The 19,597-nt window shown below is 40.2% G+C and overlaps 2 protein-coding genes across 3 annotated transcripts in view; one reads left to right on the forward strand and one right to left on the reverse strand.

Annotated features, from left to right (window-relative positions):
* The window catches only part of ccdc102a (coiled-coil domain containing 102A), a 40,383-nt gene extending 37,583 nt beyond the window's left edge, over positions 1-2,800 (forward strand). Inside the window, exons 8-10 of one of the 2 annotated variants that reach the window (XM_044015702.1) lie at positions 577-747; positions 1,090-1,193; positions 2,646-2,800. In XM_044015702.1, the coding sequence (XP_043871637.1) occupies positions 577-747; positions 1,090-1,193; positions 2,646-2,778 (408 nt within the window). In that variant the 3' untranslated portion in view covers positions 2,779-2,800. The remainder of the gene's footprint in view (positions 1-576; positions 748-1,089; positions 1,194-2,645) is intronic. The other variant, XM_044015703.1, reaches the window with a different exon arrangement.
* A 3,650-nt stretch (positions 2,801-6,450) lies between these two features.
* On the reverse strand, positions 6,451-10,402 carry LOC122760582 (carbohydrate sulfotransferase 12-like). The gene is made up of 5 exons (XM_044015695.1): positions 10,339-10,402; positions 9,573-9,730; positions 9,206-9,346; positions 7,145-7,449; positions 6,451-6,691 (listed from the first exon to the last, which is right to left on the reverse strand). The coding sequence occupies exons 1-5, from the start codon at positions 10,379-10,381 to the stop codon at positions 6,451-6,453; spliced, it is 888 nt and encodes a 295-aa protein (XP_043871630.1). The 5' UTR covers positions 10,382-10,402.
* Between the last annotated feature and the right edge of the window lie 9,195 nt (positions 10,403-19,597).

The following is a 19,597-nucleotide window of genomic DNA, read 5'->3' on the forward strand; positions in this document are numbered from 1 at the left end:
TGGAAGCTGCGCTGTCTGGGGAGCGACTAAGTGTGAGACAGTTGAGAGGGAGGTGAATCCATGCCATGAAAGTGCAGTGAGTGACAATGGTGCATTATTGATAACGCCCATTAGCTCCAAGTGCATTCTTTGAAGGCAAACCTGTGGAGAAGAGCTTTTTGTTGGGTCAAACAGAACCATGACCACATTCACTTAGAATTAGAGCCCAATAAATCGATGAGAGAAGAAAAAAAAAAAAAAACTTTTTGAAACAGTTTGGAACACGGCCAAGTGGTAGCATTCAGACTTTTCCATTTAGAGGTCATTATTCACTTTTTCGTCCTCTTATTGTATCGGTGCCTCCTTCTGCACGGCCTTTTAAAGGGGCTATATGTACGAAAGGTATTATTTGAAGTCATAAAGTGACCATTGGGGAATAAGGTAACATGATGAAGTGAAACGCTGGATGCAGCCACTTGTTGGGACCATTACTCCAACGGGGGCTCTAATGATGTGAAAAAACACCTGAATTCAACGCATTAAATGAATAAATGAGGAAACATGGATATAGAAGCTGACTTGTCCATGTGTCCTCAGGAGCTGGCCGATCTCCGCCACATCCACGCCAAGGTGAAGAAGCAGTTTCAGGAGAAGACGGCGGAGCTCGCCCACGCCAACCGGCGAGTGGAGAGTCACGAGGCGGAAGTCAAAAAGCTACGACTGAGGGTGGAGGAGCTCAAGAAGGAGTTGGGACAAGCCGAGGACGAGGTAAGGACATGGCCGCATGCGTCAGAAACACTCGCACACCTCCATGCTGTTGCTTTACCAATATTTATTTATGACAAATGCATTGATTTATTTGTTACAATCATGTTGTGAAGAGGATTTTAAGCAATACAGTAAAAGCTCCAGAAAATGATCTTCAAACCTGCCTTTAAGTAAGGAGGGTACATTACAAATGAGTGTCTTCCTTTTTGTGTGTGTGTGTGTGTGTGTGTGTGTGTGTGTGTGTGTGTGTGTGTGTGTGTGTATGTGTATGTGTATGTGTATGTGTGTATGTGTGTGTGTGTGTGTGTGTGTGTGTGTGTGTGTGTGTGTGTGTGTGTTTAGTTGGATGAGTCTCATAACCAGACCAGGAAGCTGCAGAGGTCTCTGGATGAGCAGGTGGAGCAGACTGAAAACCTGCAGGTACAACTGGAACACTTACAGTCAAGGTAAGCTTCACTATGAAGTTGTAAACAGAGTTTGTTGGTACATAAATGCAGAATAAAAAGTGCACATTTAAGTATGTCATGTTATTACACCTCATCGTCCTGTGCATGATTACTTTTTATTTCTTTAATTTTCAAAATAGAATAATAATAAAATGCAACACAAAACATTTTCACCAGCATTGCAGTTTCCTGCTGCCCCTCCCACAGTGTCTTTGCCCCTCCCAGTACATATTCTCTACACGCTCGTTGCTCCCAACGACCAATTGCTGAGCTCCAACTCACAGGTCACCATAGTAACGGGGAGCCCTGTTGTTGCTTGGCATTGTGGGAGGAGTGACAGGTGTGTTGGCATGGTAACAGCTTCAGAGACTGACATAAATATGGTGTGTTCTGGTTATGGATGTAGTTTACACTTTTGTATGAATAATTGCATACATAGAATATTTACTATATAGGCACACATTAATCAACAATGCCCCAATTGATTTCATGTGGCCCACCCCTTGCATATTATATACTTAAGAATAAGAATATAGGGTTTGTATTTGGGTTATTTTGTGTTTCCTCAAACTTCTACACAGAAAATCATTTATGTTGCAACTAGTGAATGGTATATTGCAATCAGTGATTTCTGATTCATTAATTCAATTAGAGCTTTTTCTGTTTCATCAATTCTAAATTTGTTTTGATGCATGATATCCAAATGCAATGCATTTTCTTTACAAAAAGATCATTTATTAGAAACTAACTACTGTTTTATTGTCTACAATTCTCTCTGTACTGTATCCAGAATTTGAATGAAAATGAACCCCTCTACAAAACATAGTTGTGTCATTAATATACAAAATGAACAGCAATGGTCCAAGAACTGAACCCTGTGGGACACAAATGACTTTCAAAAGGCTTGAATATGAATGATTAATATTAACAAACTGATATTTGTCTAATCATAAAAAAATCCCTATAGTTTGTTCATTTCTCTCTCTGGTGTTAGTTATTTGTTCAACAAAATATATTATTTACTGGAAAAAGCCAGAACTTGTGTCTTGTGTCATCTAAAACACGCAGGGCAGTGATTCCCCATCAGGTCAGTGATTTATCACATCATTTTATGGATTTACATTCAACATTATCATTGTTTTTTGTTTATTACACGTGTCATTTTCATTCATTCATTCATTTTATGTCTGTTTTTGTAATGTATGGATTATAATATCTTTTTAATCATAAAGTACGTATTGATCAGTATTAAAATGAACACTCATTACCTGAAATATCTCCATGAATATTGTTATTTTTTAAGCTCATATTTCTCACCCCTACAGAACTGTTTTGTTTTGTTCTGTTTTTTCAAACCTGTTGGAGATACTCATTAGCCCCCAGTACATTTTAGTTTAACCCCCTGACCTTAAGATTATTTCCCCCCCTCCCTGTCCTCTATCTCTCCATCAGACTGCGGCGGCAGCAGCAGAGTCCAGGGTTGTTTGGGAAGATGCGATCGACTCGTTTCAGTCCTGAAAACCCAGACAGTCTCACCAGTGACGTGGACGAGGAGGAGGAGGAACTGCAGCTCCAGATCCCATGACACACACACATATACACACACACACACACACACACACACACACACACACACACACACACACACACACACACACACACACACACACACACACTGTTGCTCTGGAAGCATCCCCAAATATCTGCAACTGGAAGCAACACCGCGTTTCTGATTTCAACCAGTTGACCATGTTAATGATCAAATATAAATGTGTTGATAAAAACACACACACACACACACACCTTACTTGCACTCAGAACATAACAACATTCCTTTCACTATAAAACCGCATTTCCACTAAAAGTATCTGGAACTTTTTAAGTCCCAGGAACTTCTTTAAAAGGGACTAAAGGGCTCCTGCAGGACATTGTTTGCTTGTTTTTCCACCACAGTCAGAGATCATGGGATACTGACCTGAAGTTCTATGATGGCGTGTGAACGTCCCTGGGCCACAGCGAGCTGTTACATCTCAATCCACCAGGTGGCAGTAATGCAAAACACTATACACACAACGTCCGTCATATCCAGAGCTGCAACTAACGATTATTTTCATAATCGATTAATCTGTCGATTATTTTCTCGATTAATCGTTTGGTCCATATAATATCAGAAAACCTCGTCAAACGTTTGCCAAACCTGGAAATGATGAGGTTCTCAAATGTCTTCTGATGATTTCTTTGTTATCCAGAGCAAAGAAATGAAGAAAATATTCTTAAACAATCGGAAATCTTGTTCAAACTGATAAATCCATTATCAAATTAGTTGTCGATGAATTTAGTAATCGATTATTAATCGATTAATCATATCGCTATTGTTTACCAGAAATTTGACTCAAAATATTCTTCATTTATGGAGGAAAGAGTCCGAGAACAGCACAACAGTGCTGCTGTGTGCAGCTAATCTGTGACACAGAACCCTTATGTTCTCATTAAGTGATGAAAGTAACAGTTATTTAACTGTGTTGGGACAAATGACAACAACAGTTGAACATGAAGTAGATTCACATCGGCAGCAAAGAAATGAGATCCAGTGGCAACGCATATTAAAAACACCCGAACTGCTGGGATTATGATGAAAGGAGATTTTATAAGCTGTTCAGGTGATTAATCGTTCATTCATTTTCTACCACTTTGTCGTTCACATGACGGCCGTGGGGGCTTGGAGCCAATCCCAGCTGACACAGGGCGAAAGGCGGCTTCCTCAGTCCCCCAGATATTGAGCCTCTGAGGCTGAAACCCGTCTCAAGGGTTAAATTGAACAATGCCGTGTTGAGCTTTCTTCCTAAAAGGATCAACATTGACACACACAGAGCAACAACAGGGAAGTCCAACACCTGCACAATAGCAGACTGAAGAACCCTCATAAGTCTTCAACTTAGCTCAAACAGAGTCCAGTCCCCTCCAGCTGACCACAGAAGATCTAAACCCTAGTCTTAAATCTCTAATCTGTGAAGCGGCCGTGTCCGAGGGAGCTGTAGCATTGTTCTCTTCTTCTTTGGTAGGAATGCGTCCAGACTTGTACCGACACCCGATGGTGAAACGGGTCCGCGATATTCAACGCCATCTGTGAAAACAAAGGCCCTCAGTCGAAGCAGGATACAAACCAGTGACCTAACTGCTGTGAGGCAATAATGCGAGCCACAGCAACCACTGTGTACCTCCAAAACCACCCAAATGCTCCTAAAACATTTTCAGAAAGTACAATATTTACTGTGAACTCCCATTGAGGGCCCGTAGTTCCTGTGGTGGAAACACAACTTAAGACTCACCCATATTTGGACGTTCTTGTGTAGCGTGATTGTTGTCATACAACTTTTTTTTTTTGCAACTGTATCCTCATCCACGTCTGCTCAGTAGGTAGAATGTGCCGACACAGATTGAGATACATTAAAACTTTTCTGTTTCTCACGCAGACCCAGACATGACATATATAAGTATAACTGTGGGTTTATCATTCCCCTCAGCACCTTGGACAGCTGGTGAAGCAAAAAGAAAACTGTGACACTCAAATAAAGCTAGAAAGGTATTTCACAGATGCGAACGTCCGCAATCAGTAACATTTAAAAAAAAAACATTGGATTGTTGTTGAGTATTTTGAATCATAGTGATTCAGACAACAATCTACAACTTCATTTTCACCACACAAAAAAAAGAGCTGGAGAAACAACATTGATCTCATTATTATCACTTACAGCGTGATGTCGTGTCTGGGGCGCCGTAGCTTCTGTTGTCAGAAAGCAGAAATGAGTATGAAGCAGTGGCTCAAACGTGTCTGTCGACCAGGAGCCAAGTTTAGTGTGTCTGTGTGTGTCTGTGTGTGTTGGTAACAGTCAGTCATTGTTGTGATCCAGCCAGAAAACATTAGTAATTCATCCAAAGTTCTCCTCTGTGTTTGGATGTATGCAGGGATGATGTTTTATGTTTATATCTAGTATTTTTTACAATATTGTAATGATCTTGGAAGGAAGAGCCCGAATACTTTGTTCGTTCAATCACGTATGGTTTGTAATTCAGTCAGCTGCGTTTAAACCATAATGAGACAATTAAACAGCCATTAATAAAGAACAGGCCACTCAAAGTTCCTGTTTCCTTACTGTTCAACAGTGGGATTTTTCTGTTGTTTTTCATACACAGGGATACACAGAAAACAAGTATCTAATCACTAAGAATTTGTTCATTGTTTTATATTTACTATAAGCCCGACCAAACACGACACTGACTCCAAACTATCCCTTAAATAATGTTCAGCTTTGGTTAATTTGTCTGTGAATGAACTTCCGTCGATGGATCATTCATTCATTCATTCATCCATCCATTCATCCTTGTTACTCTCTGCCTTGGCCTCAGCTCTGACGTCAGGAGGAGGGAGGATATTTTTTATTGATCAGAATTCTGAACTATTTATGTTGTTGTTGTTGTTGTTGTTGTTGTTGTTTAGTTTTATAAATGATTAGTACCGCAGTGGTTTTGTATTAGCTCTATAAATGTCAACTGTACATACAAAGAGAAATGACTTGGTGTCTTCTTTCTCAGTACGACATCGTGTGGATCTTCTTTTAACCCTTAGAACACAGAGCATTTTACATGTCTATGTTAAAACGTACAGTATATATTACAAATGTGCAATATAGAGCGTCTTGTATCTTTGTTTATATACTATACTAGATATATATAAACACACCTGAGCAAAAAGTACTCAAAATGTTTAAGATTGTATGGAATTTATGAAATTTGGAAAATAAGCCACAGTTCAAAGTTCACTTGGCTCGTTTTTATGAACGTAAAGAGAAGAAAAATTTTATATTTTGTGGCTTGTGCACAATTGTTGCTACTTTTTGCTACTTAAAATGCGATATGAAATGAATGAAAAATATGTGACCGATAAACACACACACACTCTCCAGGATGTCCATATAAGGAGTTGCAGCACAGATCTGTGCCACGTGAACACGAAGGGTTAATTATTAAACCTTAGATTAAAACTACACATTTACCCTCACATATCAAATCAAATCTTTTATTTAAGATGAAAAGCAGCCTGAACAGATTGGCCGTTAGTGGATTAACCCGTAATTTAAACAACATTCTGCAGAGGTTTGCAGACTGAAGAGACACGTGAACATTTTTAGTTGAAACATCATAAAATCAAGCTTACAAACACACGAGTTGTCCCCTGAGATGAACCGACGACCTTGTTTTAACTTTCCAACAGTCCATCCGGCCGACTGTAGCCAAAGAGCTCAAAGTCCATCTCGTAGCGATTGTACAGTTTCCTCCTGGTATTCAGAGGCAGCGTCGTGTACCACTGCACCAAAGACTCATAGCTAGTCCGGATCACAGGGGACTGGGGCACACGAATTTCATTCCTCAGCTTTAACATTTCCAGCAGATCTTCAGAATCCTCGTTCATGTCCTCCTGGTGTCCAATGAAATCATATCTGAGAAGTATAAAATAATAAAAAGCACTCAACCAAGTGGTGGAAGTGACAATTAAGTGCATTTAAGTCAAACCTCATCCAAGGTTATTAGTTTTGGATTTTTGTTTATTAAATTAGTTTTTAGAGCAGGTTTGCTAGTTTTTATTTGTTTTCATGTGTTGTAAGTGCTTAGTTTTAGTTGAGTTTTTCATTAGTTTTAGTGTCCCAGAATCAAAAGTTTTCTTTTTTGACCTCATCTGGCCCTCTGACGCCCCAGACTTGGACAAACCAACTCAAGCCAATAACAAATATTATACGTTTAACTTGCGTCGCTGCATGTCCCACATTGCGAACAAACATTTTGTTATGAATGAAAACGCAACCTTTCAAACACTTCATATGAACCAGAGAGGATTATTTACGAAAATGACATTTTTACAAAGAAGAGAGCTAGGCTGACAAACATGATCTTACTGTATGTGGCAGGGGAAACACACTTTGTTCATCTGTTTCCAGTGTTCATCATCAGACTTTCCCTTGGTCTGTGGGTCCAGCAGGTATTGAATAAAGTTGTCAAACGAGACCTTCAGCTTTGATGCACGTGCCAGATTAAAGTCCGCGGGTGGATTAGGTTGGTTGCCATAGAGGCGCAGAATATTTCGGCTGTACCGCTCATAAAAGTACCTCTGAGGTACTTCAATCTTGTTTCTGTAGGCAGAGATGAGGCGGACAAACGGGTCCCGGACAAAAAGGAACTTGGTGTAGTGCTTTAGCTTTGCCTGTCGTCAACGAAAGAGAACACATGACTCAACTCAGATTTATTGGTTGACCAAACTGCTGTACAGAATTAAATAATATCAGTAAGAATAGAAAGCATAAAATCATAAAACACTTAAAACGTACAGAGCAAATTAAAACACATAAAAGCAAAAACAAACAAACAATGGGAATCCAGCTCGACCTGTGTTCAACGCCATGGAGTAATAATAGGTCTTAATTAGCCTTGTCATTCACCTGTCCTTGTTTTCACCTGTCCTCGTCATTCACCTGTCTTTGTCGTTCACCTGTCCTCATCTCTCACCTGTCCTTGTCATTCACCTGTCTTTGTCGTTCACCTGTCCTCATCTCTCACCTGTCCTTGTCATTCACCTGTCTTTGTCGTTCACCTGTCCTCATCTTTCAACTGTCCTCGTCATTCACCTGTCCTTGTCATTCACCTGTCTTTGTTATTCACCTGTCCTTGTCCTTCACCAGTCCTTGTCCTTCACCTGTCCTCATCATTACCTCTCCTCATCTCTCAGCTGTCCTGGTCATTCACCTGTCTTTGTCGTTCACCTGTCTTTGTCATTCACCTGTCCTCATCTTTCACCTGTCCTTGTCCTTCACCTGTCCTCATCAATACCTCTCCTCATCTCTCAGCTGTCCTGGTCATTCACCTGTCTTTGTCATTCACCTGTCTTTGTTCACCTGTCTTTGTCATTCACCTGTCCTCATCTTTCACCTGTCCTTGTCCTTCACCTGTCCTCGTCCTTCACCTGTCCTCATCTCTCAGCTGTCCTGTCACCTGTCCTCATCTCTCACCTGTCCTCATCATTACCTCTCCTCATCTCTCAGCTGTCCTGGTCATTCACCTGTCTTTGTCGTTCACCTGTCTTTGTCATTCACCTGTCCTCATCTTTCACCTGTCCTTGTCCTTCACCTGTCCTCATCAATACCTCTCCTCATCTCTCAGCTGTCCTGGTCATTCACCTGTCTTTGTCATTCACCTGTCTTTGTTCACCTGTCTTTGTCATTCACCTGTCCTCATCTTTCACCTGTCCTTGTCCTTCACCTGTCCTCGTCCTTCACCTGTCCTCATCTCTCAGCTGTCCTGGTCATTCACCTGTCCTTGTCATTCACCTGTCCTCATCTCTCACCTGTCCTCATCATTACCTCTCCTCATCTCTCAGCTGTCCTGGTCATTCACCTGTCTTTGTCGTTCACCTGTCTTTGTCATTCACCTGTCCTCATCTTTCACCTGTCCTTGTCCTTCACCTGTCCTCATCAATACCTCTCCTCATCTCTCAGCTGTCCATTCACCTGTCTTTGTCATTCACCTGTCTTTCGTTCACCTGTCTTTGCACCTGTCCTCATCTTTCACCTGTCCTCCTTGTCCTGTCCTCACCTCTCAGCTGTCCTTCTGTTCACCTGTCCTTGTCATTCACCTGTCCTCATCTCTCACCTGTCCATATCATTTACCTGTCTCCATCATTCACTTCTCCTCATCTTTCACCTGTCCTTGTCCTTCACCTGTCCTCATCATTACCTCTCCTCATCTCTCAACTGTCCAGGTCATTCAATGACAAAGTTTCCGGTAAATAAATTATATATATTCAGGCCAACATTTATTTACTCTGTAGCAGATGTGATTTAAAATGTAGTAAGGCACTTCCATAAAAACATACTTAAGTAAAAGTTAAATTACAAATTAAAGAAAACAATATGACTGACTTATAGCTAAGGGGACACAGCCGTGAGGTCAGTGAATGGACTTACCGTGATCTCATGTTTTGGGAGGTCCTTTAGGAAAGTGAGATTTTCGGAGTCGTGGACCGTGGTAGTTAATAAACTGGGGTCGCCATATGGTGGACCGGTTTTCAGTGTAACCATGATTTTCTTCAAGTTGGAACACGCCACCTGTAGAAAGAAACAAGACTCAGGGTCAACAGCCATGATGTGGTGCCGTGAGCCTGGACTTCACCAGTAAAGTGTTTGAAAAATGTACACACCGATTTCAGGGTGTGAAGAGAATTTTAATCAAAACAGAAATTAATGCTCCAGAAAATAATCCTCCACCCCACCTTTTAGGCAACTGATCTTATTCGAGGCAGTGTGTGTGTGTGTGTGTGTGTGTGTGTATCACCTTGGGGACGTAACAGTAGATGAGACAGTGTGCATCGTCCACGAGTAAGTGGTTCAGCAAGTCAGGATTTGGTTCCTCAAAAAATCTCTGTTTGTTAGAGTTGCATGTTTTGTTAATCTGCTGCCTCCTCTCCTCCTGCCTCTGACGCATCCTCCTTGCTGTGATTGACAAGTGAAAAACAAGAATAATGTAATGTCAGTGCTGTATTAATTGTGCTTTAAGTGATCACAATAAATAATCCAATTTAATTCACAGGAACACACACACACACACACACACACACACACACACACTGGCTGGTCTTCTCTTTTTGTCTATGTCTGACACCTGATGACGATTCCAACATAATCTTGTATTTTGTATTATTATAGTTTAATTCATGTTAATTTGGACCTCAGCAAAGGTAGAAAGACTACAGAAAGTAATAAAAGTAAAATGTACACAAGTTAAAGTAAAAAAGTCGCTTGTTTAAAACTTAGTAAAAGTTGTTTAGTTACCTTTTTATCAAGTTTGGGGTTCTTTCTTGTGTCATGCATAAAAGGACAAGGGGACACAAATCTCACATGAATTGCTTTTAATTAAAAACATACTTAAGTAAAATTACAAATTACAAATAAAAAAACCCTGCTCAAATACAGTAACGCGAGAAAATGTACATCATTACTTTCCACCTCTGTTCCTCAAATATTAGATTCATTATTATTATAATGTAATATATTATAATCAATTATTAAAAGATACACACACACACACACACACACTTTACCTTTCACCATCACTGACATGTCAGTTACATAAGAGATCAACATGATGAGACAAATGGACACAAAAAGTCCATGTGTGCACAGTCCCAGGAGTTGACCAGATAGTTTCATGGCGACTGGATTTATGTTTTCATCAGCCGTTGCTATTGAACAGGAACAAAGTAAAAGTACTGTTAGAACCCACAGACTTATCATAATTAATTACATGATTAACTAACGCACCCAAAGACCATTTATTTGGATTGTGGAGGTATTAAAGTCCACAAAAGTCCACAAAACAACCTCTATTTGTGGAGACTTCCATATGGACTTCCTGGATCCTATCAAATCAGAGCTGCAAATAACGTACTAATCGTATGAAGACTAATCGTTTGATCAGTGTTTGTCAAACCTGGAGATGATGACGTTCTCGAATGTCTTGTTTTTGTTTACAAACCAAAATGATTAACTTTTAATGATTTCTTTGTTATACGGAGCAAAGAAATGAAGAAAATATTCACATTTAAGAAGCTGAAACAATGAGAAATCGTGTGTTTAATCGACTGTCAAAATGGTTGAGGTTTTATTTAGTAAGCGAGTAATTGATCACGAGACTGTTTACATGTTTCAAAAGAAAGGTTTCATTCATTCAAACCCAACCTGCTACCAAAAGCTATCAGACCAAACAAAGAGATAAACAAATACACGAGACAATCAAATTGCAATTAAATAAACATATCAAGCGACTCACCTCCCACATTACCTGCAAAGAAAATCTAGATCCTAAAATTGTACATACTTCAGTGCTATTAACTCTTATTTGTCTCCCTGCTCGTCTCTGGACGCATTCCAGGTCTGCTTGTGCCGAAGCTGTGACAGGGGAAGTGTGAGCCCAACTCAAACCACCACAATTTCAAAAAACCTGAAAAGCTTGACGGGCGACTGCAAGGGAAGGTCAGGTGTAGCCGGTCCAGCCATATCACTCGTGTCCTCGGGCACTATTGTGAAACCCGCTGAACGAGATATAGTCACACTCCCAGGATTACTTTCAAAATAACGCAGAAAATGAGGGGAAAAAATAGTTACTTTAACTTACTTGAACTTTACGGGCGCTAATCTTTTTTTATTTTCAAGCCAAAACAATTTACAATTCCACATAAATAAATAAATAAATGGGAGCGGAGGCGGTATCAGATCCATGTTTGTATTTTCATAGAAAAAGACAACACAACAGCACAGTTAACAGGTATGTGACAGGTTTTACCTCATGCCCGACAGGAAAGTATGAAAAAGACGATCAAGGGGGACGCGGAAAAAACAAATCTGAAGAAGGAACACAAAAGAAAGAAATGTGTTATTTAAGGAAAGCAAAACAAGCGTTTGAACTGAACTTTGAAACTGTGACGTAGTTCCAAATTTCACAAATCCCATACGATTAGATTTTAGGTGTGTTTATACAGTTATTGAGCTGAAAAAAAGGGAGATAAGACACACTATAGTGCACATTCTTATAGCCTCTGTATATAATGGATTAAAACATCACTGAGCTCTAACATGGGGGAGCAGTGGGAGGCATTATACTGTACTGTAGGCCAGGGGTTCCTTGTAGCTTTGAATCATTTTCTTATTAAGAGTTTGAGGTGATAAATAAAAGTGTTTTAAATAAAAGAAAACTTTCCATGTCATATTATCTTGATTTTCTTTAGCTCTTTTCTTTCTAAAGGTTGCAGACCCCTGCTGTAGGCAGGAAATAGGAGTAGGCTGAGAGCCAATCCTGCTGCACAGAGAGTTTAGCTCATCTTTATCTCTCCAGGCTGACTGAAACGCCACCCTTACACTTTTTCTGCTGTAGTTTGACCTCCGGGCTTTTTCCTCCATGAGTCCACACACTCAGTTTGTGTCTGACAGTGTGTGACTGGTAAATCCTTCTCCTGATATCATCCACTAAACTGCAGCGTCATTGCTTGACCCCCCCGGGGTTTCTTCAGGTGATTTGGACATATAGTTCCTATTTTGACTTTCATTATTGTGTATGTTTTTTCTTTGTTCTTCCTGTGTGTTCTTTTCTTGTGGTTTGATTGTGCAGCCTTGCTCATGTCTTGTTTTAGTTCGTTTTACTTCTTGTTGAATTATCCCGGCCCTCCCTGGCGTATTTAATCTCTGTACTCCCCGGTCTCTTCTCTCTGTTGATTATTTTCTTACACTTACTTCTGTTGTGCTGTTGTACTTCTAGGTGTTTTGCTCTCTCCTCCTGCTCCTGCCACTGCAGTATTTATCACTACATTATTGATCTGATGCATTTTGGTTTTCTTAAAAGGACATTTGTGGCCTTATTGCTCAGTCCAAGCACTTTGCTCTTTGTTTCCACAAGTTTAAAAAATCTTGAGAAAAACCCTTTCAAGGTTTCTGGTCGTGAATCTTTGATCCACCATGTTTACCATGTGGTTTGTTGTGTGTCTGAGGACTTTTCCAAAGCAGTTCTCCATAGATATATATACACATAGCTATACATATACAGTACATACATATATATATATATACATATACATACATATATATAAATATATGTATATATATATATACATATATATGTATATATATATCCTTTCTAGATCATCAGGTGCTTTCCACGAGGAATGTCTTTGCTCAGCATGAAAGCACATCTTGAGTGTCCAGGCTGTTTATTGATTTCTCTGTAAGAGTGGCCTTGCTAATTCAAAATATGACTCTATGGCCGTCTGTGATTCCTTGAATTTGAATGGAATGATGTGACTTGAGAGGCCACAAGGTTGGTGTAATGGTTAGCACTCTTGCCTTTGCCTTTGCAGTAAGAAGACCCAGTGTAACAGGCCATAGTATACCCCCCAGTCCAGAGTAAACCTGGGATTAAAGCGGCCTATGCTAGATTATACTTGAGGAATAAACTGTCCTTGGCCAAACTATACCTGGAGGTATAGAGGTATATTCTGGCCTAGGTCAGACTTTTGATTGCATTTACACAGTATATTCACTCACTAATATTTATAAACGGGAACAGGAACATGTATTTACCCTGGAATAATCTGTATTTTATCTGTGTTCAGGGTTGTGGTCTATTTTCAACATTTAAATCTGTTAGCTTTTTCACTTACCTTGCATGACACAGCTGAAACCCCAATAAAACAATAAAGTAATTCTTGTGTAAATACAAGATGGGTATAGTCTGGCCTAGACTAATTCATACATACGCCATAATATACCTGGGGTATAATCTATCATAGGCTGCTTTAACCCCACGTTTATTCTGGACTGGGGCTTTACTATGGCCTCTTACACCAGGTTTCATGGAGTGGTGCGTGGGTTTTCTCCAGGTCCTCTGGTTTCCTCCCACAGTCCAAAAACATGCAGATTTGGGGATTAGGCAAATTGGACACTCTAAATTGACGGCATAGTGTCAATGCTGGCAGACTGGCGACCTGTCCAGGGTGTGACGCCAGCTTTCATGTGGAGGATAAAGCGGTAGAAGATAAATCCTGATGTCACATGGGTTCAACTTTTACAAAAAATACAGTTTTTAAAACACAGGTTTAACCAATGACATCAATTTAGTGAGGAACGCTGTTGTCTTAATTAAACATTCTATTGCAAAAAATGTTTGAAGCCTGCCGAGCGACTCGTTGGACAGTTATGTGATAAACATGCGGACAGGCGACTGGCATTTATAGATGGATTTTGTGGTTTACTGGTGAAAACCACCAAAAAAAGAAAAGATACCGTTCTTTTAATTCAGTCCTTGAAGAAAAGTTATATTATATTTGGTTCATTTTAAAACAACACTTTAATGCAGTCCTGGCATAGTCGTGTACATTAGTCTTTCACAATCCTGCTGACTGACGTTATGTCACTCCTGGCACCAACATTCCCATCCTACATCCTAATTTTATTGGCTTGTGACCACAAATCTAAATCTAAATGACACTGCGGAGGTTTTCAGTGCGGTCTGACATTGTGACATAGCTGTAGCACCAGCAGATAATCATCCGTCCTCTTCTACTACAAATCTTTGTCAAAATAGAACCCTTCTTTTCTTCACTTAAACCCTTTCCTTTCAACTCTTTAGGTGAGATGATTGATTCCATTCACATGTTTAGCATTCATACTTTTCCTCCACTAAACAGGATTTCTTTCAGGTGATCATCTCATTAGGACCTAATTATTTAGCGTGACGTGTATTTCTAAGAAAGACAGTGTTTCAGTACCATGGACATCCACTGTGGGGCGCATAGTCAAGCTGAGGATCCCGAAACCCAAGTGGGTTTGACTGTGGTTCCCGTGGTGGCCCAATGTGGGGAGTGTGTACCATTAGTATTTGGAATTGAGTTGAAGTTTGAAGTTCAGCCACTGAAATACTGGACACTATGTTTAGCTCCACATTTAAAAAGGTGTAAAAGACTCAGTCACACTGGTGTCCACTCATATCATCACATATCTTTGTGTTGATGGGAGCATCATTTATGAAAGTTGACTTTGTGTAAAATGTTTACTCGTGTTATAATCAAGTGAGACGTAGGCTACCAGCACGACTTGATATTCTCATTTTGTCCTCTCAGTTTCTTGAAGTCATCTAAGTCTAAAGTGTGTGTGTGATCCTGATCCAGTGCCACCTCTCTCTCCATCTGATCTTCTGTTTTATCACCTCTGTCATGTGCTATTTTTTTTTTGCAGAGCTCCACTAAATGAAAGCTCTGTGAACTAGCAGGTGGAAGCAGATATGTTCTTGCACATTAGGGAGCAGAAGATATCTGTAACATCTGTGAGAGAAGTGCTGGGACACATGGCTCCAATCCAGAGAAACATGAAAGCGCTTGCTCTCTATTTTATCATCAAGAGGACAATAATGCTTAAACTGTTTATCTATAAATCATTTGACTGGCTCTCCTTACATTTAGAATAACCTTTTATTTCGGTGTAATCATCTGGGGCCCTGGACGAACAAATCTAATTAGCCTGAGCTGTTGAGAGGAGCCTTGACACTCTGAGCCTGTTTTTGTTTTTGCGATCAATAGAAATTTAGTTTTCAAATCAAATATTTGCAGAAGGCAAATATTGTCTTTTTATGGTTGTGATGTTGGAAGTTGCAAATCAAAACTGACTTGACCTCTTTTATAGAATTGCTGTGTGAAAGTGGAATATTATTTTTATTTGAAAACAATATACTGGTCTGAAAATAAAAAATAAATTAAAAAAAAGGGAATGCACACTTTCAGGTTGCCAGGTTTGGCCAAAACAGAAGTAAAAATTTTTTTACTGAATATCTACCGTTAGAAACAGTTTATTAAAAAGAGTAGTTCAGTACTTCCTGCATGACCGGAGCATAGACTCCGTCTGAAATAAAATTTATGGATCAATATTCAGCGCAAGAAATAATTAACTTTTATTTCAATTGTTTTCAGAGAGACAAGGGGCTGGGGATAATTAAAGAGTTTAGTCCAGGACAGTGGTGGAAATGATCGTGTTTAAAGCCAGACGTATTCTTGTGTTGTACTGAGAACATTGTTTTAAATACTGTAGATATTACAGTGATAACGTAGTATATAAAACAATTCTATCTATCTATCTTGAAACGGGTGTAGTACGGACCGTAATGCAGTACAAAACAGTGCAGGACAGTTGGTAACAGTCTTTATTGAAACACAGCAGAGGATATGGCAGGAATGTGAAGGCACCCATTGACAGAGACGCACATGATTTCTTTGAGGGGGAAACAGCAATCAGGCAGGGAGGGAGGGAGGGAGGGAGGGGGGTCTATGTGGAGAGTTGAACCAAACGAAAAGCCCACCAGACAGTCCAGGGAACAGGCAGACAGAAGCAGAGACACTGAGGCTGAACCTCTGCCTGAACCTTGGATCTCACATCCAAGGTTCAGGCAGAGGTCGGCCATCAAAAGTCAGTCGGGAAATAAACGCTGGAGAGTCTCGCATGACGGCTGAAGGAGCGAGTGAGGAGCTGGAGTATGTAAGGAGGGCTGATTGCAGGCGATGAGGAGCAGCTGTGATCACAGGTGAGTGGTGTTTGCTTGATGAGGAGGCGTGTCTTAGCAGGTAGAGTGGGGGTGGAGCCAGGTGAGTGGAAAACGGCTGATTGAACTGTGACATATCTATCTATCTAGCTGTCTGTCTGTCTGTCTGTCTATCTGTCTACGCATCTATCTGTCTGTCTATCTATCTATCTGTCTGTCTATCTATCTGTCTACGCATCTATCTGTCTGTCTATCTATCTATGTATTTATGGATGAACGGATTGTGATTTGTCTCACAATCGAAATATTGCGATTTTAGCTTAGATTTGCTTCCTAACTGTTGGAGATTTTCACGTGTTTTTAACTGATCTACAGTTCCGTTATTGTTCGGTTTGATTTCTGTGACGGGACGTCGCGCTCATGACTCCTCCAGAGAGATGACACTCTCTGACCAATCAGTGGCCGGCAGAGTCTGACGACGTCACATTTTAGTATCGACTCAGCTCGCTTGGAACCTCGCCAGAGCAGGTACTAAAAAAGTACCAGGTACTATCTCTAATGGAAAAGTAAAACAAAAAATAATGCTACAACTGTATAATGGAAAAGTGCCACAGAAGGTAAACGTCTCTCAATCACCAGTTTGTTCCCATTTAGAGACAATTGGATGATAAAGCATGGCCCATGTAAGTGGACTCTAGTGTGTTTGACAGCTGTTATTGTCAAAACCTCAACACAGTGACAGTGGAATGAAATCGCTGACGGGCACGTAAACATGCAGAGATTTAGTCGCGACGGTGTCACATCCTTCACATTTACATGATTGAATTTGGAGAGTGTGGTTATGTTGATGGAATAAAGTGAGACATATTTGCACATCTTAGATAACGGCGCGGCACCTCGCTTTGTCTGCAAGGCACGCTCTAATCGTGTGTGTGTGTGTGTGTTCAGCTGGATCCCACGAGTACAGTAGAGAAGATAATTCTGAATAGTGTTGGCTAAGCAAACGATAATGTGCTGAGGCTGTGTGTGGTGTTCAATGTATATGCTGCTGTGCTGGAGCTGCTTGTCCCATTTCCAGATGTGTGTGTGTGCGTGTCTGCGTGTGCGTGCGCTCCAAGCTTGGAGCCAAGTTCATTATGTTAATTCTCTCACTGTCTTTCATTAGGCCACTAATGGCTGACAGCAGGAAGGCAGAACATTACATTGATCCTTCAATAATTATTCCACAGCTACCACAAGATCTCCACTTGTGTGTGTGTGTGTGTGTGTGTGTGTTACTACAAACTATAAAGCATGTGAAAATGTGTTGTTTTCTGAAGAATAATTGAATTGTGTCCTGCTTCGAGTGGAGCTGTCTCCTCCTGCCCCTCCATTCGTTTTATTGCCCTAAATTGCTGTCTGTCTCTTTTGCAATAAACCAATTTCAGCTCGGCTGCACATGAACAAGGCCAATAAACGATCCTGACTCGCACACAAGCACATACAGGTCATTAACACTGGTGCTGGCTGTGTGTGCGAGCGGAGAGACGCTAAAGAACAGTCTCTTATTTTCATCGTCAGTGTAAAAGGTCATTATTTACAGTGGAAACAGTTCACAGGCGACACACAAACAGGGTTCTCTCCTTCTATTAAGAAGGTTTTATGTGAACTTTGATACATTTCAAATAACTTTTGTTCCTGAAGAAGTCATTTAAATAAAAAAAAAACACAAGGAAAACACATTCATGAAGAAACAAAGGATGGTAACAGAATCAACAGTTCATTCTACCTCAAACAGTTGTATTGTTAGAAAATGTTTTATGGGATATGCAACATATTATACCTCCCTTAAATCCACCCCCTGCACTTTCAAACGTAAGTGAAGAACATTTTCTAATAATTCACTACTTCAATACTTTTTACTTTTACTAGGTTGTTAGACGAGTAATAAATGGTAGCACTTGCACTTTGTTCTCTATAGTTTAAATGTACCAAATAAACACAAACAATGAAACAAAATCCCAGGAAACACAAGTAAACAATTCAAACCGACAACACAAAGACTGTAAAGAGTCTCGTCATAAAAGAGCAACATCAGGAAGGAAATGAAACACCAGCAGCTTTTAGCTATTGCAACTCATTGTTTTTGACCAGATATCGATAAAAGACATAACAACCTTCGACTCAATACTTAAAATGCAACCAACAAATATGTCCATGTTCCATCCATTGGGATGATGATGATGATGATGATGATGATGATGATGATGATGTTGATTCCTGGCCGAGCCTGTCCAAGGGTTTTCTGCACCCTGGAGAAAATAGCTGTGACTTGATAAAGGGGCTGCCAACGACGACAAGATGTCCCTTAAACACACTTTTAATTGCCGAAACAAATGACCTTTACAGGTAATTAGCAGGTTTGTTTCCCCGATTAGAACATTTACATGTTTCCTTGGATGCTTAGGTGCCAGCTGCAACTCTGTTGCTACGGTAACAGCAACCACACCATCTTATTTGCGCTCGGCGGCCAACTGCCCTCGCAGTATTCAAGCATAGGACGAGATTATCATGTTACGAGTACTGAAATATTCTACTCAAGTAAAAGTACCACTGTTTTTATACATTCTTACTTAAGTACAAGTAAAAGTACTGGTCTAAAAAATGTACTCAAGTTAAGTAAAACAGTAGCTTGTTTGAAATTTATTCAGAGTAAAAGTTACTTCTATTATTATTATTATTTTTGTTGGCGAAATGCAAACTTTTCCGGAATCACATGTTGACCTTTGTCGCATGATACCCTTCTGCACTGCGTTTGGATGACCGTTTGATAAGTGTGTCGTCTTTGTCTGTCCATTGTCCTACAGCAGAGAGACAGAGAGAGACAGAGAGAGACAGAGACACAGAGAGAGGGAGATCCCATTAGAGTCTCTCTCAGCCTCAGCAGTAACAGATGGTGCTGATTGCCCCAATCAGTTCATTTGTAACGGAGCGAAATAAACAGATAAATTAAAAAAGAAAAGCGCATCTCACTACAGATGCCTGTGAGACCAACGCCATGTTTAAAGGTGCTCGGAGGGTGCTTGAAAGGTGTGTGTGATTCTGTGCTGGTGTGTGTGGGCAGCAGGATAATGGCTACGCGGAGCATTCAAAGCTCAGAGCAAACATCCAAAATGTAGCCTGGTGATTAAAGTGTACTGAGCAGCAATGGAGGGAGTCATGTATGATATTTATCTCCCTCTGTTGTAGGGAAAACATTATTTTTTATTTCATTTAATGTCTAAATTAATCTCGCGTGTCTCCTT

Source organism: Solea senegalensis, unplaced genomic scaffold (assembly GCF_019176455.1).
Source record: "Solea senegalensis isolate Sse05_10M unplaced genomic scaffold, IFAPA_SoseM_1 scf7180000013762, whole genome shotgun sequence".
NCBI lineage: Eukaryota > Metazoa > Chordata > Actinopteri > Pleuronectiformes > Soleidae > Solea > Solea senegalensis.